This window comes from Neodiprion virginianus, chromosome 2 (genome assembly GCF_021901495.1).
Source record: "Neodiprion virginianus isolate iyNeoVirg1 chromosome 2, iyNeoVirg1.1, whole genome shotgun sequence".
Lineage (NCBI taxonomy): Eukaryota > Metazoa > Arthropoda > Insecta > Hymenoptera > Diprionidae > Neodiprion > Neodiprion virginianus.
Window position 1 is genome coordinate 16,101,585 of NC_060878.1, and position 25,888 is coordinate 16,127,472.

General features: G+C 39.2%; 1 protein-coding gene across 2 annotated transcripts in view; it reads right to left on the minus strand.

Moving 5' to 3' along the window:
• Positions 1-14,298: 14,298 nt before the first annotated feature.
• Positions 14,299-25,888, minus strand: part of LOC124298074 (cytochrome P450 4C1-like) — a 41,114-nt gene continuing 29,524 nt past the window's right edge. Inside the window, exons 1-12 of one of the 2 annotated variants that reach the window (XM_046749650.1) lie at positions 17,946-18,074; positions 17,569-17,739; positions 16,930-17,036; positions 16,684-16,774; positions 16,183-16,368; positions 15,764-15,833; positions 15,527-15,653; positions 15,279-15,443; positions 15,108-15,176; positions 14,874-15,036; positions 14,636-14,815; positions 14,299-14,559 (exon numbers count right to left, since the gene is read on the minus strand). In XM_046749650.1, coding sequence (XP_046605606.1) covers positions 14,402-14,559; positions 14,636-14,815; positions 14,874-15,036; positions 15,108-15,176; positions 15,279-15,443; positions 15,527-15,653; positions 15,764-15,833; positions 16,183-16,368; positions 16,684-16,774; positions 16,930-17,036; positions 17,569-17,739; positions 17,946-17,991 — 1,533 coding nt within the window. In that variant the 5' untranslated portion in view covers positions 17,992-18,074 and the 3' untranslated portion in view covers positions 14,299-14,401. Of the gene's footprint in view, positions 14,560-14,635; positions 14,816-14,873; positions 15,037-15,107; positions 15,177-15,278; positions 15,444-15,526; positions 15,654-15,763; positions 15,834-16,182; positions 16,369-16,683; positions 16,775-16,929; positions 17,037-17,568; positions 17,740-17,945; positions 18,075-25,888 lie in introns of those variants that run through there. The other variant, XM_046749651.1, reaches the window with a different exon arrangement.

The window sequence follows — 25,888 nt, forward strand, 5'->3', positions numbered from 1 at the left end:
ACATACCCCAAAGAAATTTCCAGTACAAAATTCACAAGAGCACAAGTCTCAGTACAAACGCCTGTCGCGTAACTTCCCACCATCTGCAGAATTTCCTTTTCCCGAACTTTGACGAACAACATAATCCTTTACTACTACCCAAGCATCGTTTGCGTGTAAAAATTATTTAATTTTTCGTTTTCATCCTCTTCTCTTTCAATAATCACCTTCGCTGGTATTACTCGTTCCCGAGTTCAGATCTAGTAGATACGATACCGAAGCCGTTTCCTGGTTGACGATGACCGAGGCATCCCGTCCTTGTCTGATCGCATAAATTCCGGTAGAGCAGTCGACGCAGTTAAGCCGACCGCGTTCAACTAGGTGTACCATACATTATATATACATATATTATACTGTAGCATGCACAAGTGCAGTCTACATACATATATGGCGGGGTGTATCATATATATAGAAATGGGTAAATTGAAGGCACAAACCTGCGTTGGCTACGAGAGGGGAGCAGTGGAAAAGGGGGATGGGGGGAGAGGGTGGTGCCGGCCACATGCCGAAGCCTCTCTCTCTCTCTCTCTCTCTCTCTCTCTCTCTCTCTCTCTCTCTCTCTATCTCTCACTCTTTCACTCCATCTCCCTCTTCCCTCTCTCCTCCCCCCGAGATGCAATTTCGCTAATTGGCAAGCATAATAATACGTATCCACCTACACGTAGCCTTGCAGCGCGCCGCGAGGCAACCAGACGGGATTACGCATAGAATCCATTTTCAAAAATTCAATGACTGTTGCACTGGATCGTTGTTTTAAAGTTTCGGTATAACATGTAATGTCGAATGTTTTTTTTTTTTTTTTTTCTACCGGATTTACCTGATTGCGATGAAAAAAGTAGAACATTCTTCTAATTTTTGTACCTTATGTTCGTAAAAATCGATACACATCGGACAATTATATTCATTTTTAAACTAATTTTTGACAACTTTAATTTATGTGTACGAAAATCTTTACAAGCATAGCTTTGAGCTGCAGAAATGTGGAACGGGTTTTGAATTTCCGCCATTTTCGTGACGGTACTATTCAGTATTTCTTTGGCGTAATATGACTTAGTCTCGTAGTATAGATTTCTCAGGTTAAAATAGCTGAACGTCACGAAAATCGTGCAAAAAATGATCGATTAAAATGATTTTGGATTATTGACACACAGGTATTTCAACTGTGTTTGCAAAAACGTATCTGAAATATTCTACCAAGCTTGTTGTTACTGGAAAGTTTTACAGAATGTTTGAAGAAGTCTTTCAGTTTCGAAATTTAAGGCGTATTTATCGAAAGCATTGAAATTAAAATTCGTTCAAGGCGAGGAATGATCTTCAATGATAATATTCAACCTCAGAATAATCAACATTACAATATATGTTATTGTTTTCGAAATTCACAAACGCATGAACGCTACTATGGATCAAGAAGCTAGCAAAATTTCAAAATTTACATCAACGCCGTCGGAATCGTCGTTTTCAGCATTCATGGCCAAAGCTGTGAAATGTGAAATGCTTGCGCACAGCTATACGAATCGCTACCCATACCTGAACCAGAAATAGGTAGACGAGAGCAGTCGCAGATGTGAACCTCGTTACTTCGGTGGCACCTCGCACCTGTTATTATTCGATATTTCGATTCGTCGACATCCTTCGTGCTTCAACTGCACCCAACACCGCGTGTTCTAAACGCCCCGCATAATATGCAATATGCACTGGAAAGCGGAGGTATGCTGCTTTTGCAGTAAAGTTTTGTAAGCTCACCCTAACCTGTCAGCTCAAGCTCATTCTGGACGAATTTTCGAAGGATCGCACTACGCGTCATATTTTTTCCAGTCCACTGAATATTATCAAGCCAAATCAAAGGTATCGGCACGCGGCTCTGATATCGATGGTAACCATCAAAATCGACGGGGTCGTGTGAAGAACATGTGTGGAAATGAAATTTCTGCACGTTTAGACGTTGGTTTTATAGCTTGGAAAAGTTTTTACGAAGTACTGCAGTTTTTCTTGTTTTTGATCAACCTTATCGATAGAAATCGAATTATTCTTTGTGATAGGAATTCTCATTCGAAAAGTAGGATTCTTACTTGAAAAGGCCACAAGACGCGAAGTCGGTTGGGTGAAATCTTTTTCATGACCACCATACTCGACTGCGTCGCGACAGCGGAAAGTAAATATTGACCATCTATCGACGTTATCTTAAAGTAACGGAGTTCCGTCCTGTCAAGTTTCCTGCGCAGTTGACGCCAGCAGTAGATATCAGGTACCCACTTGCAACTGGCGGTGGAGAGAGAGCAAAATCAGCTATCAGGATTCAACCAGATATCGACTCAAAGACTTTTCTGCAATTTATTCAGCATCGTTTTCATAGAGACTACCACGTGCAGTCGCGTATCCATGAGAACGAACCGCTTGTTTAAAGTCTTATCGGTATATCTGTCACACAACTTGACGATGAAAAGCATACTTCAGTGATCAGTATTTGATCACTTTGCCATTCGCAATAGATTTTCTTCCGTTCAAGTTGGTCTTGTGTAAATTCACATGACTCTAAAACTTGTCAGCTTTTCAAGACCATCATTCGATAATTGCAGTAACAAATTTTCTTGTCTTTCGATTATGACCCTGCGCAAAAGCGATCACCATTAACATTGAGCCAAAAAATGATGAAACTTGAAGCAAACTTTGAACGACTAAAAAAAGCTTGAGCTAAGTTCTTCCAGAATCAGAGCTCAGTTTTTGGACTTTCCAAGACACTATAACCAATTGTTTTGTGTTCATTCGAGTACAAGAGATGTAAACATACCACTGGAATTGTTGCGATTAATTCTTCGGTGGTAAGCAACATTTCGTTGCTAAGAAGATCGGAGTTTAGCTTTCTGACTTTGGAACAAATAGCACGACAGGATTGTAACAGCCATTTTGCGTACGGGTGACGCCAGATTCTCACAATGCTCCTCAGCGAGCGTATCATTGTTCGAATGAACAGGGAAATTCCATTACCAGGTGGCAACTGTATGCCGGATCCAACAAGCCGGTGATGGTGGATTCTGTTTAGTCTCGGTCGACGGAGCCAGCTCGCTTTGGCTTGCAAGCTTTCTCGCCTGAAACCGCGCGCCGTCAAGTGTTTCGGCCGATGAATGGGATGAATGGCACTCCGCTACCGACGGCTGCAACCCCTCGACTACTTCGAATGAGATGACGAGGACTTGGGTACCGATGAGAAAGGACTTCGTACCCATCACGTTCATTTAACCATCACAAAACTTGAACATGCATTGGAAATCGAAGTAGATGCGGAACGTAACGCCACTTATTCTGATGACTTGGAGAAGGTGAGAATTTTAATGACTTTAAATCGATTCTTAGCCGTTTACAGTACCATTCGTAGTTTGGAATCGATAAAGGATGAGAAACTCTAAGATGAATGAAAGTTGAAAAACCATGAAAAACCACATATATTATGCTGGGATGATCTACAGCCCAAGTAAAACTTTCGGCCAATTATTCTGATGACTTCAACAAGGTGGAAATTTCAATTACTTTTAAGACATTCACGGTTGAGTGCATAGTGCCATTACTTTCAGACTTGATGAGGGGCGAAAAATTTCAAGATGTACGAATGTTGAAAATTTCAATACTGTGGAAACTAAATAAAGCATGTTAGAACGGACTTCAGGACTTCAGTCGAGTATTAGGCTTTATATATCGATGACCTGAAGAAGGTGACTATTTTAATGACTTCAGGATAGATAATAGTATATGTAATATAGTATAGATAGTTTTGGATAGGATCAAGAGAAAGAAAGTCCGAGATGAAAGAATGTCAATTAAAGTTTCAACATTATGGAAAATATACTTGAGAAAAGACGGTTGTAATTTTTCGAGCTTTCGTAGCCATTATTGAGATCATTAACTGAATTCCGAAAACTTTTTTCAACCTAGACAGGTCTGATAGAGCTGATTTGATATTTCATGAAGACGAGTCGAATATGATATGACTAAATTTGAGCTTTTGATTGGCGAGGGTGAAAAATATCTGTTTATAACTAACTGATTAACGTAAAATTCTCGACGGGTTGTATGAAATAACTAAGTCTGGCCAAACTCTAAGTGAGTTGCGAAGAAGAAAACGAAGAAGAAGAACACCGGTATCGAATACCTTTTTTTTTTTTGTAAGGTATAATTGAGTGTTTGCTGGAAACTGCGGGAAGTTGGTAAGATGAAGATTGCTTCAATGCGGCCGCAATTAATAAGTTTGAAATAGGAGTGCAGAGTTTGCGGAGTAAGAGAAATAATTGATAGGCGTCCACTGCAAAATGGCCAAATGAGATAAAAAAAAAAAAGAAAAAGAAAAAAAACTCACCCACTTCTTTACCCATAATATTTACCGAAAAATTGATGAAACGAAGTTTGAGCAAGGTACGTATTAATAGCCTCGTCACACCGTTAGCCGACCCAAGTTACGAAATAGCCTCAAGTTTTCACCAACGGCAGTTGGCTAACTCAAATTGGCTACTCTTAGCCGAGAATCCCGGTAGTTTCTGCTAATAATCGCTGCTCATCCACTTCTCCCAGTTCCTCTTTCATCCGGTATTCGTTACCACCGCCGCGCCGCCTACACTCGAGGTCCAGTAAATTTCTAACAGAGTAAAAGTTCTTGATCTATGGACTCAACGTAAATACACAACAGACCTCGGCATTCTCAGTCTGCGGTGATGGTTTTACTCCTCCCTGGAATTAGTACCAATAACGAAAATACACGCGGCGAAGCTCCCGGATCGAGTTGGTCGAGCTATTAAATTGCTTGGAAATACCGGTTGAAATTTTTCGAAATCTTGACTCAATTTGGAACTCGTCCAAACGAATTCATACCGATTCGTTGCAAAGACTAAAGAGAATAAAAGTTTTACTTTTTATTAACAGCAATTGACTGAACGCTTCGAGTATAATCGCGTCAAAGTTGTATTTCAGTATCTCCAAGAATTCACTTTCTCATTTTTTTTAATCAAGCACTGGGTCAAAGTGAGTTTCGTAATTGGATCAACCGCTAAATTAATTCTGTACATATTTTGACTGATTTTTTATGCGACGCTTTTGTATCGTGGAATGAAATCTTCAGACAGCTTAACAATACTCTGGTTACTCAGAACTCGATAATGTCTTTGAGTTTGTGAATTACCGAAAAAAAAGAGCTGAACTTCACGTGAAAAGCTCTGTTTGAATTAACGAGCTTAATCGGATTTGAGAAGTTAAGATGATGAACAATGCCACACCAATATTACAGTACCAATTTGCTGAAAACAGTTGAAAATCTGTTTTTGTAACCCAAATTTTTATTTCTTTCGCGTTAACCGCAGAAATTTCTTCCACTGTGAATAAATAGGATTTATCGCGGAATTCAAGACACGTGTTATATAGTCGCGGACTAACTTTATCTTTGGAAACTAAGCAGCAATTTCTGCAAGTCGCCAAAACACGGTCCGTTGCGCAAGCTCGTTTTAAACCTAGCCAAGGTAAATTTTCAAGCTCCATAAAAGCCACATCTTCGGTCGAGCGCAACAGGTTCTTAAGACGTTGGTACAATAATTCAAAAGCTCATTAAACTATAAGCTATTTTCAAAGCGCTGAATTATAATGCAAACAAACTGAAACCGAACTCATGCTGTATGAAAGAAATATTTAATTAACCTGTAAAATCAAACTATGATTTATCATTATTCTTCTGGATTGTTAACATCTATTAATCTATGTATAACCATCATGATCTCTTTAGTGGGTGGCTTACAAATGTATTCAGAATACTTCCGATGACTTCAGGTACTTTCGAGTGACTTCCTTCTACCTCAAATTATTTCGTGAGAGTTTGAGTGACTTCGTGAGTCAAAAAACTGTGATGACTTGAAATATCTCGACTCAAGTCCATTTAGCTTGCTGGTGCATTTGCATGAAAAATAAAAATAATCAGTGAACTAAAGGTTTTCGAGGATAGCTGATTTTTTTTTTTTGGTGGGGGGGGGATAACACATTTAACAAAGAAAACATCAAAAATACTTGATCACCGATTTCATGTATAATAGGGGGGGGGGGGAATGTTGCGCAAAATTTTGAAATTTTAAGCTTGCTATCTATCATGTTGGATTTTCTTTTTATACCAATAACTTTTATACTTTAATCCAATAAGTTTTTTCTAAAAAAAAATAGTGTTTTTTACACATTGATTGTTTGTTAACAAATTATTATTAAGGGTTAAAGAAACTTGAGTACAGAATTGAGATGAGTTTTAATGATTCAACGTATGTTCAATGGCGCGCGGATGACTCAAAGGTAATGAAGGCCTCAAATATTGATTTCAAATGACTTAACATACAGTGAGTCTTTGAATAGAAAACATTCCACTGGAAGCTAATTTACGAATTCAAAAGATGATTTTCGGTGATTTTCATGATTTCAAGAAAGTACCGCATGTGACCTCAAATGGAATTAAGTGGATTGATATAAGAACTCACTTGGCATGCGGATAACTTTATGAAGATAAAAGACTTGAATATTGACTTCAAATGACTGTACCAGTGAGTCGATAAATTGAATCATTTTTGAGTGATGCCATTTGACTTGATAAAATGATTTAAAATAATTTGAAGTGTCTCAAACTGATTTCATAGGACTACATTCAAAAGACTTGGGTCAAGTTCAAATGATTTCAAGCTACTTCGAGAGTGAATTCATGTAAATTCACATAGTCTAAAGTGATTCCATTCTCAAGCGTAAACCCAACTTCAAGAGAACTAACAACTGCATAAAAACTTACTCCATAATCTAAGTTCAACTTCAAGTCTCTCAACAAAGAATCTTCAGATTATTTCGACAAAAACTTGTAGGTATAAAGCTCAGAATAGAAGCAGCTTCACATGATAATTGATGGCTATCGGTAAACTCAAATCAAATTCACAAGTTTCTAGCCGTGCGCAATAATGTTTCACGGACAAAGGACGTTGCTGTACCTCCGGCGCTTTCATTGTAATTCAAGGTCCGGATGCTGATCCAGTTGAACCCGAAGCACCCGGAAACTGTTAGAACGAAAGAAACCCCGTCGGACCATTTCGACGGTCAAACTCAACTGGACCAAATGATTTTTTCTGTCACGACCGCAACGACGATCAGGGAAAGAAATCGAATCTGACATGCTTTGTATTTCTCGAGTATTCCTATTATTTGTTTGTCCAATTGTATTTTAGTGTAGAAACTCTGGTTTCGGTATTCATATCGATTCTGAAACAAAAACTCTCTATTCCTGCAGGGTGATGCTATTTTCGGAATCACGCGTGTGCTATTTTTACAATGAAAACAGTTTCGTCAATTTTATCGATCGTAAAAACGAAAGATAATTTCATTATGATATAGTTTAAAACAATTCAAAATTAGAATCCAAAGCTTGGCCTCTTTGTGATTGTTAGTTCAATACATTATCCATAATGCAGTTTTTGTCGAGTAGAGTTCAGTATAACAAGAGACGGGAACGATGATATTGAATTTCAACACGTCACAGTGGTTGCAGTGGCCCCACAGACAGAGATCTCCTTTGTCCTGAATAATTTAACCATTATTCAAACGCCTCGTGATTATACCGAAACAGGGTAATAACATGGCTTTCTATTTTCATTGCCGGCAACAGAGTAACGCGATGATGGTATGATTAATCATCAACATTGTGTTTCAACGCAGGTACATCACCGTATAAATTCATCGAATTATCAATAACGAGAATTCCAAAATACATTGGATAAAAATTTATGATAATTGCACCCTCAACATTTTTGTCTAGAAATGTGAAATTTGTTACCCCTGTGATTTGGGCCATTAAAAAGACGTATTGCTGGTAAAATGGAGTGCTTACATAAAGTGGAAGATGAATTGAGTGAATCGATATCAGAGGAAGGTAGCTGTAATTGCCGACTAAACTGATAAGAGGAGAGAACGTTCGTTTGATAATAGGATGAAAAGTGAGCAGCTCTCAACTGCTTTACCTTTTAATTAAAGCAGTTAATAACCATCACTGACATCGATTCTTTCCGACGAACAAGATTCGATTCCTGCGGGTATAAATTCACATATTTTCAGCACCAAGGTCTGGAATTATGATTCGCGATGATTTACGATGAATACCAATTGAAACTATCAGTGACTGATTATTCTTATTTAATTGTAATTTGGGAAATGGTAAGTATTGCAGAACATATTGCAAGAACATCACATAAACGTTGTTGCAACATGCTTGGGATTTTTTAGATACAATGAAGCAACATCATAGATGAAGGCTATAGGGGATAAACATGGGTGGGATGTGTCTGCGCGGATTGTGTTTTTTGTAGTTGCTATCGACAAGATATTACGATTCGCCAACTTTCAGCCCGTAAAAATTTACTCTCAGAGAGTGAGAAGTTATTCTGGAAAAATCGAAACAAATTCATATTTTGATATGTTGGAGATATCACTATAGTGCATTGGTAAGAAAATTGCCAACTCGGAAAAAAATTTATACCATCAAAAACGAAAGGGTTTTATTTTCCATTTTCTTTTATCAACTTGTAATTTTGGTACAATCACCAAAATTTTCGCACACGTGCCTCACACTACTTGACATAATATGTGATATTTACAGAATTCTTTTCTGGGTGCGTCATAGCTAAGAATACTAAAATATTTAAAAATATTTTTTGTAGCAATTCCTGCCTTTTTTTATCCCTCTATATGTATATTATATATTTATTAACAAACATATACATATCCAGGCAACTATTGATCACTTTTAGTTAATCTTACGTGTGATTCCGTGTATTAAAAATACGTGCTGGGGTATTTATTATCTTAATCTTAATAACCCAAAACGACGCTAGATTATTGCAACGTTACGCATACTCAATGATTGTCAGAACTTGTTATGTGTTATCATATGTGATGGTAAATAGAGTTCCTCACATGTACCAAAATTTTCGTAATTTTACAGTGAACGTAACCTCGATAAGAAATGTTTTTTTAGACATCTTGTCTGTTTTAACTGTGACGCACTCGAAAAAGAATTCTAAGAAAATTATATATCACGTCGATTAGTGTAAACTGTTGTTGTCGTTGTTAAATGGGGGTGACCAGACGCGCAGTTCTGCTAGACCATTGTTCCCGGGTCCGTTAGAGCACCTTAGAGTGTAGAAAATGACGTGCCAACTAGCTTCGCAAACTGAAGCAGCCTCCCCACCACTATTTCCTCGATTTTCTCCCCGCCGGTGTAGGTGACCGAAGAGCTTGCTTGCGTGGGCCCTTGAGTCCGCCACACTGCGCGATCAGGTGGAAGGGAGCCTCCAACTTCTTCCTAAATCTGAGGCACTGGGACTCCGTACTGAGTCCCAGGTGCATGAGGTGCGTACCCGTATACTAGTGCCCGGTAATGAGACCCATCGCGTCTGTCAGTTTGGTCCTGTCTAGGTTACTAAGCGTGGCTTCTAAATCCTGCGATGGCCCTTGTAATAGGGGTCTTATGTGAGCCATGCTCGCTCCTCTGTTTAAGAGTTTCACAAAGTGGACCTCCGTCCGGTTCCAGGATAGGTACCTCACGTACCCTGGAGATATACCAGTGAGGCAGCCTTCGTCGCTTGTCCAACTTGAGGCGCCCTCCGTGGCTAGGTTGTGTGCCAGCTCGCTGGCCTAAATACGAATGTGTCCCAGCACCCATATAAGGCTCACGCGATTGTCCTGTACCAACCGTATTAGTACAGTGACGCAGTCCCATGCCACCAATGATCCTATGATGTAAGCCATATGTGCTTCCTTTTTTAGCTTTTACTCAAGATCTACCTGGTACAAGCTAGTAAGGCATACACTTTGGCTTATAACACTGAAGCCGTGGGTCCCAGGGCGAGCAAAATTCTCACCAGATGCCAGATGCCGGCCCCAGTGCCCGTTTCTGTTTTAGACCTGTCTCTATACCACTCGAGTCCCTATGGTGAGAGCAGTTCGTCTGGATTGTTCACGCAGGTCTCTCTGTGGGATTCGATTATTCTGAAAGTGTGGCTAAATTGGTATTTGTTGGGACAGTGGTTTCCGCTCATGGCCAAAATAGACTATGGTGCCCTTGCCCGATGTAGTATGAATACCTGAAGCTGATTTGCAGTGTTGCAAGTTAATCGGCGAAAACTTGATCCTCCTCGCGGTCATTGGACGGTGGAACGTCAACTTCGCCGTCATGGGGGATGGGAGTATCCTGTTACCAAGTCTCCCGTCCCCCTTATTCACATGATCCCCAGCTATCTGGTACTCTTCTGGCTGCACCATCGGCACGTGGTTCGTACTCGACAGTGTTCTTTGGGAACCTGCCTATAAGATCTTTCATCTGGCTTTACTAAGCTCATGGGTCCTTGGGCGAAAACCCCTGGGCCTAATGGCATAGCCTCTCCTTCTAGTAAGATCCCTCGTGCCCCTGACCCTGATTCTGAACCCGAGGGGACAACGTCTTCCACCAGGTCAGTCACGCAGAGGGGCTCCGTTGCCCTTGCTTGTTGCCCTTTCCCGTGACGCTACCTTGACCTATCCTGCATGGGGCCTCCAGTCCTTTCTCCTTCCTAGAATGTCCCTTCGCCTCGAGAACATCCCTGGATTTGGCGTCCACGCCTAGCACCAGATGAACGGACGTGCGTCCATCCTTCCTGTCCCACACCTTCGCAAGGTAGGTCTGGAGATCAGCGTTTTGGCGTTTCAGCCTCCTCATGATGATCCCCGTTTCCAACGGTAGACCAGGAATGAGGATCACAATCTTCGTAAGCCTGGGCAGTTACTCTCTTTCCAAAATTTTTACGGTGCCAAGGCTGGGGCCGTCCAGCGCAGTCAGTTCAGCGCCGCCTCATCGGAGCACGAGACCCACAGGATGTCCTCGCCTCGAATTTGAAATATTACAGAAATATTGAACCATCGTAACTTTGCAATGTTCCAAATATTTTCGATGCATTGCAAAAATGTTTAAAAAGTATCGTAAAAGCGTAACTCTACGAGGTTTAAATATTTCATATATATATTACGCATCACGTTACTGCAATGTTTCAATGAAAAATCTAAAGATCGATGCAATTTTCTACATTGTTTTCAGCGCACGCATGGAACCTCAATATTGCTCCCATGTTACAGCATCTGAAATTGCAATACAGAAATATCCTGTCAATGTTTCAGCGGCATTGTGTGCTGGGTGGGAAAATGGCAATCCAGAGATCCCTAGACTATTGTACGTTACGTTACAACCATATAAACAATGGCTGCCTAGCTTGTGTATTTGATGGGAACTAATATTCCGCCGTTAGCTATAATAAGAGCCCGTGTATAAGCCTGCCACATGAGATATCCCGTTACGTCATTATTAATAACGCAGTGTTCCAAATAACTTGGGCAGCTCTTGCCGTTGTTTCCGCCGACCGAACAAACCCGACCATTATCGGTTAAACGGTATAACGGTTGTCATAACCAGAAGAATAGTGATTGGTATTTGTTACACTTCACAAGTTTCCTGATCCAAAACTTTTCCACCGCCCCGCCCCCCCGCCCCTCCTTGCGTCGTTGTAAAAATGTTCCGTGCTGCGAAATTTCGAGATTCTCCTTTCAGGACTGAACTTAAATATGAATTCATTCGATGAGAAGTCGCAAAGTCGAAAACAACCAGAACTGACTGACAAAGGCGTAATAAAGCAATTTCAAGCGACATAAAATGGTGAAATATTTGAATGGTTCGTAAACAAAATTGAAAGAAAAAAGTTCCTAACAATAAAAATTTTAGCAAATCGTTAAGGCGATTATCACCAAAGGTGAGGCTGCTTCACCTTCAGGGCAATGACTTTCTCCAAAGTGTCATAATAAAAATGGCAGAGACGTTTAGCGGATATTTCAAAGCCGGGTCGATAAGTTCGAGGCAAAATTGGCTGAACGAGTGGCAGACGGCTTTTACGACAGGCTCGAAAAAGGCCTGAAAAAGTAGCGAAAGTGAACCTAAGAAGGAGAACCAGACTCAAGGCAGACTTAAACAGCGATTTGTATTCGTATCCCGATCTCTGCCACCTGCACGGAGGGCAGTTTCGCAATCGAGCGACTTCCAAAATTGGACGATGGGAGTGGAAGTTCAGTGGTGAAAATTCATCCCGATTCGAAATTTAATTACAGTCGTGGTACAATTAAAACCCGCGCAAAAATATATTGCGGCGAATACAGAAGAAAATGACGGAAAAACGGTGAACTTATTCGCGGGTAAATAAGAGTTGCAGGCGGAATAGATTCAACCGCGTTGGACGTCAACGACGATCGAGGAGGAGAAATTGAAAAACAAAAAACAAATCCAGGCGAAGAGGAAAAAGCTTCGCTCCGCTGGGAAACTCCATCGCCTCGCCGCCGCCATGGCAAATATTTAATTCCGATTCACCGGGAAAAAACAGGATATTGGCAATGCTTTCCCCTTTCCTTGAACCAACTGCATGCTATCCACTCTCCGACTGCTCAGCCGCTGGGAAATCTTATTTTCCAGGTGGAGCTAATTCAATGTGTTTCATCCGCCGCTATTACAAGCAGGCTATGCGACCAAAGCACTCGTAAAATCCCCTCAAATCATTGGGAATTGCTGAAATTCCCCGAAACCTGAAGAAATTTATTGGCATATTATGAAACTGCCGGAAATATATGAAGAACTCTCGTTAAATCTTTTGAAATGCCCCGAAATTCTTTGAAATCTTTTAAATTCCCTTAAATTTCGGGAAAACTTTCGAAATCCCGTGAAATCTATTGGAGGCCTCTGATACGATATGAAATCTTTGAAGGGGGTCTGAGTAGAGCATCGTGATTGTTTTGGATGACTTAAAGTCGGATGAGGATCTTGTAATAAAATGTAACGACTCATTGCCTCATCCACTATCACACCTATATGTAGGGCGAAGGTCAACGCATTGTGAAACGCAATATCCAAATCCTCAATAGTAGTCACGCGGATCAATTTGTGACCCCAAATGTTGTATTCCGATAGGAGCCCGTTTCTGGATTTTGAGAAACATATACTCTGACACTTTTTAAGGTTCAATTTCAGGCTGTTCGTACAGCACCACTCGCTAATCCTGTCATGGTGCTCTGGTGCACTGTTGCCATGAGAAATAGTACTTTTACATATCGAAAGATTAATTACGGTAAATCGTTTTGGCAGGAATCCATGCCACCCATTAATAGTTGGTTTCATAAGATGTCACGAAACTTTATCAATCACAGTCTTATCAAATATCCTAACAGCAACATTAAGTTGGGATAAGGGTCTATAATTTTACTCTCACCATTTCACCTATCACCCGCTTTAAAGATTAGTAACTATCCTGCCTGAAGTGACTTACGCATTGTAATCAAAAGTGGTAAAGCTAAAAATGCTGCGCGATGACTGAATACCTAATGGTGTTGTTCATCGAGGCTTGGATCGCTGGTTGGATCAAGCGGCTTCAAATCATTAGCAACATCAGTCTTAGTTGCTGCTACTGTACCAAAAATCACATGATTTGACGAGGTAAGGAATTATGACCGACCTTGGCGTGATGAATGACATCGACTAAAGCTGGAGGCAAGTAGGTCAACGTTACACTGACCGTCTTCTACACGTTGATGATGCAGTACGATAGAGGCCGCAAATCCATTATCCTTTTTCTTACTATTAAATGAAGGTCCATACTTCTTAATGTTTGATTCGATAGCACTTCCCGTTGCTTCGATGAATTCACTGTAGTCGCCCTCGGAAAGGGTTTTGACCAGAAATGTGAGCCTTCTAAAATCCTATATTTTAACCCGTTGTAAATCGTGAAAGCCTACATTTCTTTTTAACGATAGCATTGTGCGACTCTTGATTGTACCAAGAAACGTATGTCATTGAGAATCAAGTTATTCTTCGATCATGTCGGAGAGGATGAGAAATCGCAACTTATCATCAAATAATGCAAGCATATTGGCCAAATCACGCAAGGATAGCGAATCAATTCAATCGTCCCGAGAGAGTGTGTTGTCGATTGCAGAATAATCACCTACTTTGAAATGATATATTAATTTCCCGTACTGAGGCTGAGTAAAACCTTGAAGCTACCGAAACTATATGCCATTAGTCTCAACCACTTCCAAAGTAAGTCTCGTGGAGCTGCAAACAACGATTCCAACGACGAGACCATTCTTCATACCATATTACATACTATACCATAATATATAGAATGTAAACTGAAGCATTCGCTGCCGTAGTTCGGAGATAAAATATATTCACATGTTATATCACATATATTAAAGTATCACCATTTTAATTGTTTACATTACGCAAGACGCTAACTGGAACCAGGCAGGATCAAGCTCTTGTGATCGAAACTCGGTACCCATCGATAGACCTGATAGACACGCCGGCCTTGAGTCGCAGTGTGTCCAGGGATCCATCACAGCCAATTTTGTACTTTTGAACGATTCGAGCAGCTAAAGTTTTCACCAATACCATTGCATACTGTCGCCCTAGAGGTGAAAGACAACAAGGAATTAATGCTCGGAATATCGCATTATCTACGCAATGCAAATCTCTGTGACCCACCAACGCAACCTCTTATACCACCGCTGAAAGGTATGAAAGCATAGGGATGTCTGTTGGCCGAGTTTTCTGGTGTAAATCTGTCAGGGTTGAACTTTTCTGGATCCGTCCAATACTTCGGGTCGCGGTGAATCTCGTAGAGTATAACTGCCAGGGTGCAACCCTTTGGGACACTGCAAGTTTCTGCAACAGATCGATTCCGTGATCATAATCGCTGAGACGGGATGACCTTCGTACTCACCAAATTCAAAGTCAGCCGTTGATTCGCGCAGTATAACGGGGCCAACGGGAAATAGACGGATAGTTTCCTTGATCACTGACTCCAAGTACGTCAATCTAGATATTTTTTCCATCGTCATATCTTCGTTCCCAACAATTTCGTTTACTTCTGCTCGCACCTTGTCCTGAGGGAAAAAACCAAGTAAACGAGAAGTCTCACCCAGACTTATATACGAGGGACGGTGACAATGTGAACCTGAACTTCTGGGTGCATTCCCAACATCATGAACAAAAACGAGCAGGAAAGAGCCGTTGGATCTTGTGCCTGAAAATGGATTCATATTTTCGCTTAGTCTGGTGCTTGATTAGAAGCGAAAAAAACTTGATGACAAATATTGTCGAATTGTCGACTCGTTAATCAAATTACCGGCATCCAGATGTTTGATATCGCGTCTCTGAGGCGAGTGTCGTCCATTTCCTCTGTTTCATCATTGTGAGCAATCAACTGATCCAGAACGGCTGTTCGCAGTTTGTCTGAACCATCATTATCAATCTTGGGCTCGTGGCGTACGTTCTTCTTTCGGGCCACAAGCTGAAAATCAATCAATGCAATCACGAATTTGCGTGGGTACCTCCTTTCTTTTCGGATTCGCAAAGTAATTGACCCGCACTCACAGTCGCCGCGAATTTCTGCAAAACTCCCATAGCACTGGCGAACTGTCGCCCGGAAGTCGTGCGGGTGTAAAGCCAATCCGGATACAGCCAGACCTTCATCGTCCTCTCGTGAGCTAGCGCAATTGCTCTGCAAAATTGAACTCGATTACAAGATCTGAACCCCTGTGTCTCAACTGACCAGCAGAAAGTTAAAGTGCAACATGCCCAAGATAAAAATTGTTTTAATAGTGAACGCACGTCGCACAACAATTTATGAGGCCTTTGTATCCGCCATGTTGAGCTGTGCCAGGAGTTCCCATGACAGTTTCTGCAATGAAATGATTAGCTGGTTAGGTTGCTCGACTTGACTTGTTGTTTCTGTAACCTTCGTTGGAAATGAGGCGTCCGAATTGTGGATTATTCTAATAGTTATGTGACCGAGTATGAGTAATAAGTTATTCCTATACCGGTATTAACACATTCGAATTCTTCGTACATGAAGTCTGAACCTTTACTGTAGTTCCGAGGGAATTGAATAATTTAGGTCGAGGGATTGGGCGCTCTCTTGCTCTAGCGCATTCCCAACACAAACAAGAGCTTGTTCTTTCTTTAAATATTCGGTACTCTGTGACGAATAAGTTATTTAGCTTAAAATTATAGAAAGTTCATTAGTTCACCTAAAACCATATCCAAGGTGCAATCGTCCATGTAGTGCATTACGTCGAATTCCCCTTCGCCCACTTTGCCCGCCAAGCACTCGACGCACCGTCGACTTTGCCGATCAAAGCAGTCTATGTATGCATTCAAAGACTTCCCGCTCACCATCGGCATTATGACTTTGCGATGTGCTCTGTGGATGGAACCTAAGAAACCAAACATGTTGAGCTTGACTAACACAGCACTCAATACTATTGTAGCAGCATCGCTGCAATATTCCTACATCGCTATTATAGATATATTGAAGTTTGATTCCTACGCTATAAGAAAATCAGAATACTGCAGCAGTTGAAATATTACAGGCATATTGTAGCAGTATCGGAAACTAAGTTTATAGTAGCCTGTGTTAAACTGTTACTGTGGTAAACTATCAAATTTTGCAAAGTCAGATCGCTGCTATGTTTCTAAATGTGACTGAAAAGTGAGAGATAACTAGTGAACATGTTGATCGTAAAACCTACCTGACTCAGTGACGATTCCGGGACCCAAATAAGAAGCCAAGAAGCGGTACTCGTATGGTTTATGAGATGTAATTTTGCTGTTCATGACTACCTAAATAAACCTGTGTGTTAGCTCAGGAGAACGCCCGATATGCTTCTTTTAAAGATCATCAAAAATCGAAATCAAAAACAATCATAGTCGCTCATGACTGGATGGATACGTGAAATGTGATATTTGGCATTTACGGAGGTTGGTGCAGTACTCACTTCAACATCTCGAGGATTCTTCACGACCACAACAAGTTTCGGTCCCATCCAAACCCGAAATGGATTGTCGTAAGGCCGGCATACTTCAATTATCCGGTTCAGCAATTCTAAAAATAAGTTAAATAAATGTGTGTAATATAAAAATAATACGTGACGATGTGCATCCAAAGTCCGGGTCCGGTCTCCTCCTGTTAACTTGATTCGTACTGAGATGGAGACAGGTTAGTTAAAATAAGACCGCGATCTCAACGTACTATTATAAATAATAAATTGATTATTCGGAAGGCAGTTGACTTCAGAAGGTCAAGTTTTAATTTTCCTTTCTCACTTCCATTATGAAACCATTCACGCAATTAAACATGTGGTATGCGTTACGTGCTTATTGAAGGAATCGATTTATGCCTTCATCTATTGTATACGTAAAATATGGCCAGTAAAAATATGTCACCTGATAAAAATAGCACAAAAATGTTGGCCCCATTTTTTCTTCTAGACTATTTTATTTCTACATTCAACCTCTATACTGTGGATAATTTTTAAAACTCGCCATCGGTTCGTATTATGAATTAACCTGCATGACAATCATACAACGTTAAAAAAAAGTCAATGTGATCACAAACACATCTTCGATTGTACTACCATCCCCATTGCAGGCAAACTTCAGCGCGTTTCCAATCAGCGGAAGGGCCGGTGGTCCAGGAATCAGTACAGCACTTCTCAAAAATCTCCACTCCTTGTGACACCATTTCCGAAATCCATCCGCCAAAAACCACGTCGCAATCAGAAGTCCGACAGTGACGGTCGAAATACCTGTAAGAGTAGAAAGCGTTGCTGAAACAGCAAATTCGAAGTAACGTTTTCAAAGTCACTGGATAATAATTTTGGAATTGCGTATCTCCAGCAAATACCAGAACCGAATTAATCTCATTTGTTCTTCGATACGAGCCAAACATTTCTACACACAAAGTATGAGGAGCAAAGACCGGTAAAGATTGAGCCACGTTGATAAAACTCACCCCATTGCCCTGGCAGCGAGGCTATCAGCTTTATATTGAACCACATTTGTAAAAGAATTCGTCCCTCTACAATAGACGTAGATTATCTTTTTTTTAACGATCAGCCGTGAGCAGCTGCAACAATCAAACTTCATTCGAACGGCCAGCGCAGTCACATTTCTTGAATATAAAGCTATTACCCCCCCCCCCCTCTCCTCCTCCCTGATAAACCCCTCCATTTATCTATTCCTTCACCAATAATCGATGAATGCGAGGTGGGGCAGGACACATACAAGGTCAATTTCAATTGATTCAACGAATGAGACGTCGCGCCGTAGGGACGTTTTCTTCCCCACGTACGCGTACGGTTTATTTTTGCGTTCCATTTCGACTTTCGTTGACATAATTCGTGAACCGTAAAATCGAAAGTCTCAGATACCCAGTTGGCATTCATTTATGGACAATTTAAATATGGATTGAATGTCATTCTCTTCGACATTACGATTTTCATTGGGTATAATTAATGTACTGACCACATTAAACCGCCTCTCGGAACGTTCACGTGTTTGTAGTAGATCAGAAATATGTTGAAAGTTATTTGTACGGTGAAAGGTGATTACCATTTCGGAATTGCAATGCTACTGATATTGCATGATGCTGATATTTCGACACTCTTTCAGCCGGCATATATGGCTGATAAATTGTACGACAGTAATCCCAAGCCCAAACATTTCTAATTGGCGTCGGTTGAAACTTCCTTGAGTAAATGGGTCAAATGGATCTTAAAAAAATCCTAGAGGATTATAAAAGCTACGAATTAAAATTACAACCTCTACCGTAGATATTCTGCGAGAATTTTAGTCATTCATTTGTCGTTGCTCTTATGTCATATACATTTGCATATAATATGTCATCATGAAACGGTGAAGCAAAGAAAACGATTCATAATTTGAAGAAATTGTGAACTGTTCCATTAAGCAAAAATTATTCCTTATTCTCATTGACTGTAAAAATAACTGATAATCAGCATGTGTGTACAAATGAGTTAGGATTGATTTATTTTCGAAGTCAATTAGTAGTTCAATCTTTTCAAGTTATTTTTCTGTCATTATGCGTAAGTATCGTAAGTTTATTAGGTACTAAGTGGTTTTCGTCACCTGGAAGAAAATTCAATCCCCTCCTAAAAAAGACACGTCTCATTTAATCTCAATTCAATTGACGAAAAATATTTTGCTAATGTTTCGTGAGAATGATACATTTCTCACCAGTTTAAGTAGACAAACTATGGGAAAAATTTAAGCATGCATTGTCACACGATTATGTAAAACATATTGGAGAATTTCAATGTTGACGAAAAGCGTTCGTACGTAAGTGTGATATTCTTTCGGCAGAGGGTTGGAGTTTTGACAGATTTCAAAGGATGCCACAAATTACGAAAAGTAAAGAAATGAAAATAACAATTATATGCAAATTGGTGTATAATATACAAAATCAATTCCAAATGATTAAAATAAAACTTTCATTTATATATATCAATCCATTTGATTTACAGAGAGATAAAAATGTATGTGCTATGGCAATGTTACTGACTAATGACAAAACTGTCCATATGACATTTAGTTGATTGAATCCTCTTTTTTCTGATCAATCGTAGAATATTAAAAATAAATCAAAATAAAGTAGCTTGTCTTAAAAGGACAGACGTTTTCATTTTAGGTAGGGATTTTTCGAAAATTATTATTTGAGTGAACGTAACCGTCAAACTTTTTTCATTATGGAAATATTTTCGTAAAATCTCCCTTTGCACAAAATACGTGCACTTCACCAGATGAATTGAAATTTGCAAAATTTGTATCGAATGACGGTGATGTAATTTTTAATCATATTACTGTCAATCTAGTCAAAAAAGATGTCAAATTATTAGATGGATCAATAGAATGAACTCACCCGAGCTTAGGCTGTGTTGAAGCCTGTGACAACCGAAACATCGATGACGTTATTCTAAACGAATCTTTGAATAAAAAAACTTTGAATACGTCAAATTTCCGCCACATGAATTGCAATGAAGAGTTGATTCTATGATTACGCTGATCAGAAATCTCAATAATAATGAGATTTTACGTAATGGCACAACATTAATTATACTGTGAAGATAATTTTTCTTACTGATGACTGAAGTCAAAGTTGATTTTTTGCCATCATTTTTTCAATGTTTTGAATTTTTTTTTTTTTTTTTCTTCCAACAGTCGCAATAACAATTTCGCAATACTCGAAGTTTGGGCTATAGAGGAATATGTAATGAAGGTCGTACCAAATTTGAAGTCAATCGATTGAATACAACTCAAGATTTGATGCCAACCAGGTTGAAAAAAGTAGTTTCGAAATAAGCGCGTTTGAAGTTTTGACCTCGGTTTTGACGTTGCTGTCTATAAAAGATATAACGAACATTTTTCTCACCATTAATTATTGAGGCACTATTGAGGTTCACACTATGCATTGTTTTACTCAAGTGCTCATAACTTTTTAACTGTTGGAAATTCGACATTGGCTTTGGGGCCAAAATATTCTTGAACAGTAAATTTAAAAAAATCGATTTTTCCAAATTTCCAGACCAGGATACTGGCCTTAAAACCTCATGAAATATTTTTGGACGTCTTGAGGAATTTTGTAAAATCTTGTAAAAACTTCACATATTTGAAATTTGCAAAAGTCTTGAAATGTCATAAAAGTTCGTAAAGGTTTCTGAAATCTCAGAAATTCTGCGAAATATTCGAGACGTTTTCAATAGCTTGTGAAGTGCTGTAAAATCATTTGATATTTCGTAACATCTTCTGATATCGCTCAATTATCCTGCGAAATGTTTTCAACTAGATATAAAATCGTTCGAAATCTCTGAAGTCTGATGAAATTTTTAACGATCTGTAAAAATTTTAGGAGATCTTATGAAATGCTGTAATTCTCGAATCCGATATCACCGAATATTTCGTATTCTAAACCACGAGCCTTCGGAACTTTTGGGGCAATATGCCATTAGCATTGCGATTTAGAAAGCAAACGATACTTCGTAATTACTAAGTAATGTATACTGTCAGCCTGAAATTGATGGACCGACAGCATAGATGAGTCATTACAACTGGCTACCAGAAGGAGTTTCAGAATTGTATATGGGGTATTCCATGAAAAATCAACCAATTTTAGTAATCATGATTTTCAATTTTTCTAGAAAATTTTTATACAATAGCAGTAGTATGAAAACCCCCCAATTTATTTGTTACTTTTCTTTGCTTTTTTTTTTTCCAGTTTGCACTACTCTCGAGTTTCATAGGTTCTTTTTTAATTATTCATACTTTAATAAATGTCCAAAAAGTGTACAGTGATTGTATCACCCATTTTAATCACCATGCAATCAACTTTTTCATTAATTTAATTATTATTCAATTTTTCAAATGCTCTAGTAATTTTCATCGATTAGAATATAAATCAGGTTATCTCCTCTCAAAATTTCTGAGAATACTTCTAAAAAATTAATTTCACCTTCGGTCTGATATCAACGTGCTTTCAAAGAGTAAAAAATGTTACAAAATTTTTTTTATATTATCGAAACGTTAAACATTGATCACCACGGATCAATAATTTTCAAAGTGATTGAATTACTGAAAAAAAAATCCACCATGAAACCGACCATAAAATGAGTGAAATAGTAAATAAGGTTTTTTAAAATTTTTGAAAAAATTGAACATCAAGGATGTTTGAATATTTGGTAACTGGATCGTGATTTGGTACAAAAAAAAATCAACAATAAATTCATAGCCTCGGATCAGCTACTATTACCTTAAAAAAAAGTCCGAACGCAATTATAAATGATACGAGGGCTGAGATTGGCTGATTTCGCATGGAATGACCGATATACGTAAATGGGACTCGGCATGATGGTGCATCCCGAGGATTATACGGCTCTGAGTAAATCCAGCACGCTTCGACACTAACACTAAGATTCAACGCGGTATATAAAGTTCAAACTGTCTTGAAGCAGCATCTGGCAATTCTGCTCGAGGCATCGGGGTTTTATGACCGCTAAGCGGTTGGAATTGACGCGATCTGCAAAAATCACAAGCTACCTACCAATGCAATTCACGCCGTGTCCGATGGAGTGAAGATAACAGATGAAAACGCTTGTTTCAATGGCTTATATGAAGAACTGAGTTGAACGGCAAGCCCGTAATTAATTGATTTGAGCTGGCTTTCTTTTCTGGATTCTTCGCTGGGTAATTAGTTCGGAAATCGAGTTAACGAATCTATTATCCGAGAACCGCGTGTCGTCCTTTCTATATTTCTAGAACTTGATTTTAACCATAAATACACTGAGAGAAATTTTCATTTCCGATTACCGCTCAGTCCTTAAGGGGTATGGCCACTGTGAATTTTTTGAAAAATCGATTTTTTTTTTTATTGGCTTCAAGAATAGTTTAAACCCTCTAGAATAAGGAAAAAAAGGTCCCGTGCGAGAAAAATTTTTTTTTGGCCCCCAAATCATCTTCAAGCGGAAAAACTGTTCTACATATCGCGATGGATATCGCTGTTTGCACATTCAATGGCGGCCTTACCAACGTCTTGCAAATATTCAAGATGTTGGAGGTGGAAATTTGTGTACAGTTATATAATTTCTGCATCGAAGCCGACGCCAAACGCATTACACACGCGGAGACATCTCTGAGCGACGCGGCAAAAAGTGCGCGCGCGCTCCAAAAATCCACCAGGAAAGACGAAGAAGACGAAAATTTGGCCATCGAAGGACAAATGTATGGTGCTGGGATTGCAGACTAACGGTAAAATTTTTTTTTACCTTCTATTTTTTATTTTTTCCAATAAAAAACTATTCGCAAAACTTTAAACGCGTTTTTCTCGAAACACGGTTTTTCAAAATGGCACGCAGCATCACTCGAACAATTTTCATTTTTTTTACTTGAAATTTTGACCAGATGTGAACATTAACATTATCTTGAGAGTGTCGATCGGGATTTTCAATAACTTTATTTATTGATTTTTTATTAACAAAAAACTAGCCGTTTTTTCGTCAAAAATCAATTTTTTTTTTCAAACGCACGCCAAATCCACAAAAATTGATAATTTTTAAAATTCGATCGACATTCTCTAGCTATAACCCTTTAGATTGTAGATTTTTTTTTTTTGTTCTAGATTCAAAAGTGCACCAGTGGTGCTGCGTGCCGCGGAGCCCTGCAAGCAAAACATGCCCCGGGAAGATAGCTGTGGAACCGCCATTTTGTTTTTTTTTTGCTGTAAAAAAATTTGATAATAAAGTTTAATGTATGCCCGATAAGACCCTTAAAAGTTTTTTTTCAATTACCTTCAATTTTGGAAGCAAAAAATTCGTGAAAAAACCTTTTTTTTTGGACCGTTACAGTGGCGTTACCCCTGAACTATTTTTGTTTTTTACCACAATCCAAAAATATAGTTCTAGGTAGAAAATGAAAATTAGTTTCCTAGCTGTTACCGGAAAGTCTAGTATCCGTTACTATTCTTTTTGATTATGATCATTGTCACTATATTTTCTCGCAACTGTTGCGAAAATTTAATGCTTGCGCAATATTAAAATGATGATAAAGCCTTATTTATTTTTTTTTGCGTTGCAATTACCAAACAAGAATCGACAATAGCGCAAAAGAGTTACGCGTACCTCGTTTTCTGTTATTCCAACAATATTCAAACAGTTTTTTTTAACGATATCTGTTTTACTGAATTTTTCTAGTTACTATAACAAATGAAATTTTTCTCAGTGTACAATCTCCATTCCATCATTATTATTTCAGGCACCAGTACGTAATATTCTTGAATTGTGTATTCATTGCCAAATTTTAATCAAAAATTACATTACGTTACAATAATCAATCGGTGGTGTTTTATCAGAGTTCAAATTCCGGGCAGAGAAATAAAGATTCACCAAAATCAAGCCGGAAAAACAGTTTTTTTGCGATACTTTTCAATACCACGATGATCTCAAAAACGGCCGAATCAAAAATCTGAAACTGATATGACTTAAAAGCCAAGTGAAAAAGTTTCGAAGAAAAAATTTCTGGAAGACAAAAAATTCATACATTTTTTAAAAATAAACACATAAACTGGGTACAACATAATCGTTTACTGAGAGAAAGTAACAAGGAGAAAATAGTATACCTTTACCGGTAAAATGTTAAAAATCGATTAATTTTCGATAGAACCGGAAGTTAAAATTAAACGGGACGTGGCCATTTCTTATTTTCATCATTTCTTTGTATAATTCTGTAAGTTTTAGATAATTTTCCAAGCCATTTCCGAGATCACCGCGGGAGTTTGTCGGACAAATCGATTGGCGGACAGACGATACATTTTTTTCAAAATCAATAAACAAACTTCAAAAAACATGATTGTTCATTTTTGATTGGAAAAATTGATAAAGAAGGAAAAGTATGGATTTGTCGGTTGAACATTGAGAATCGGTTCATTTCCGATAGAACTGGAAGTTGAAATTAAACGGGACATGGTAATTTTTCATTCCCATCATTTCATTGTAAAATCCTGCGAGTTTCAAATTTTTTCATCCAGCCGTCTCCGAGATCTTCGCGAGAGTTTGATTTTCGAGGTGCAAGATGTGTTTTTTTTTTTTTTTTTTTTTTTATTGTCACCAAAGGTAACGAAAAGTAAAAAGTTAAGGGTATTGTGGTGGGTGAATAAACTCCAAGTCAGGGTCATTAGGGTCGTGTATTTTATCGATCGAAAACTTTTACCGAATATTTTTCCCCCACGGTGTGAAAAAGTGTGAATGTTTAACTTGCGGTGGCATTAGCCAGTGTTTCAGAGGCGATTTGCCAACTGGTAGAGCTAAAGATCACATCGCGTTGTGCGTTGTACTTAATTTTCTCCGAGGCTTAATGGCTCCTAATGATTAAGTAGGAAGCCACGTGACCAATTCCCCGTTCACGCCAGCCCTTTAAGATTACAAGATACACCGACTTGCTATCCAGTAATCAGCATGCGATGCTCTCCCTTGCATGTACACACGTAATTTCACACACACACACACATACAGAAAAGCGGGGAATGAGAAACGACGAAGGGGTGAAGCACTAGCCTCGGCTATTAGCCCTCTTTATAGCTTCAGGCCTTTGTTTTTCTGCCCGTTGTTCCTTTACCCTGCAGATGTAATAGTACGCTTTTCAGCAACATCTCGTTAGCCAGCGATAATTATCGAAATGTCGGTATTCGTGTGTTGCGCTTGTGTGTTCAGCGCGTGGATTTAGTTACGCAAGCCCAGCAAAGCTCGCGCCACTGCACGTGTCCGGAACTTTCAACCCCCTAATAAATTCAGGTATAATTATTACAACCGCTACTTCGGAACGCGATATGATGTATTCATGCTCAGAGCCGTTTGGTCCACGCTCAGACTTTCAGCAATATGTTGTAAAGATCTCCGAACCACATCTCGAAGTCGATCTGCCATAAAATCCAACTCTAATCACATGTCCAGACCACGTTGACAAACCTTCGATACTTCGCATGGTCGTCATAATGTTACGTGAAAATGAGACGCACTTCCACCTGTGGAGCTTGCAAGGTTGAGTACCTATCTTAAGAAGTCGACGTCAAGCCTGCGCTGAGCTTTAGGAAGAGCTTTGCTCAGTCTGCTATACCGAAACCTGGGGTTACATTTTATCGCAACGATCTCTCGCAGGCTGCAAGCGGACAACTACCGTGACGCTCCTTATCGGAGAAAGTTATCTTCGGCCTCTATTCATTATACCGTCTTTGAATCCGAAAGTAAGCTACAGACCCTCTTACCGTTCGCTTTGGCTCACGAGATGTTTCAAAGCGAAGGCTTCAAACTAACAGTCTGAAGTCAAGACTGCGAAGAAGATTTTTCGGAAAGCTTACTGTAATAGTGGAAATGTGCTGTAGTTGCCAGTTGACTT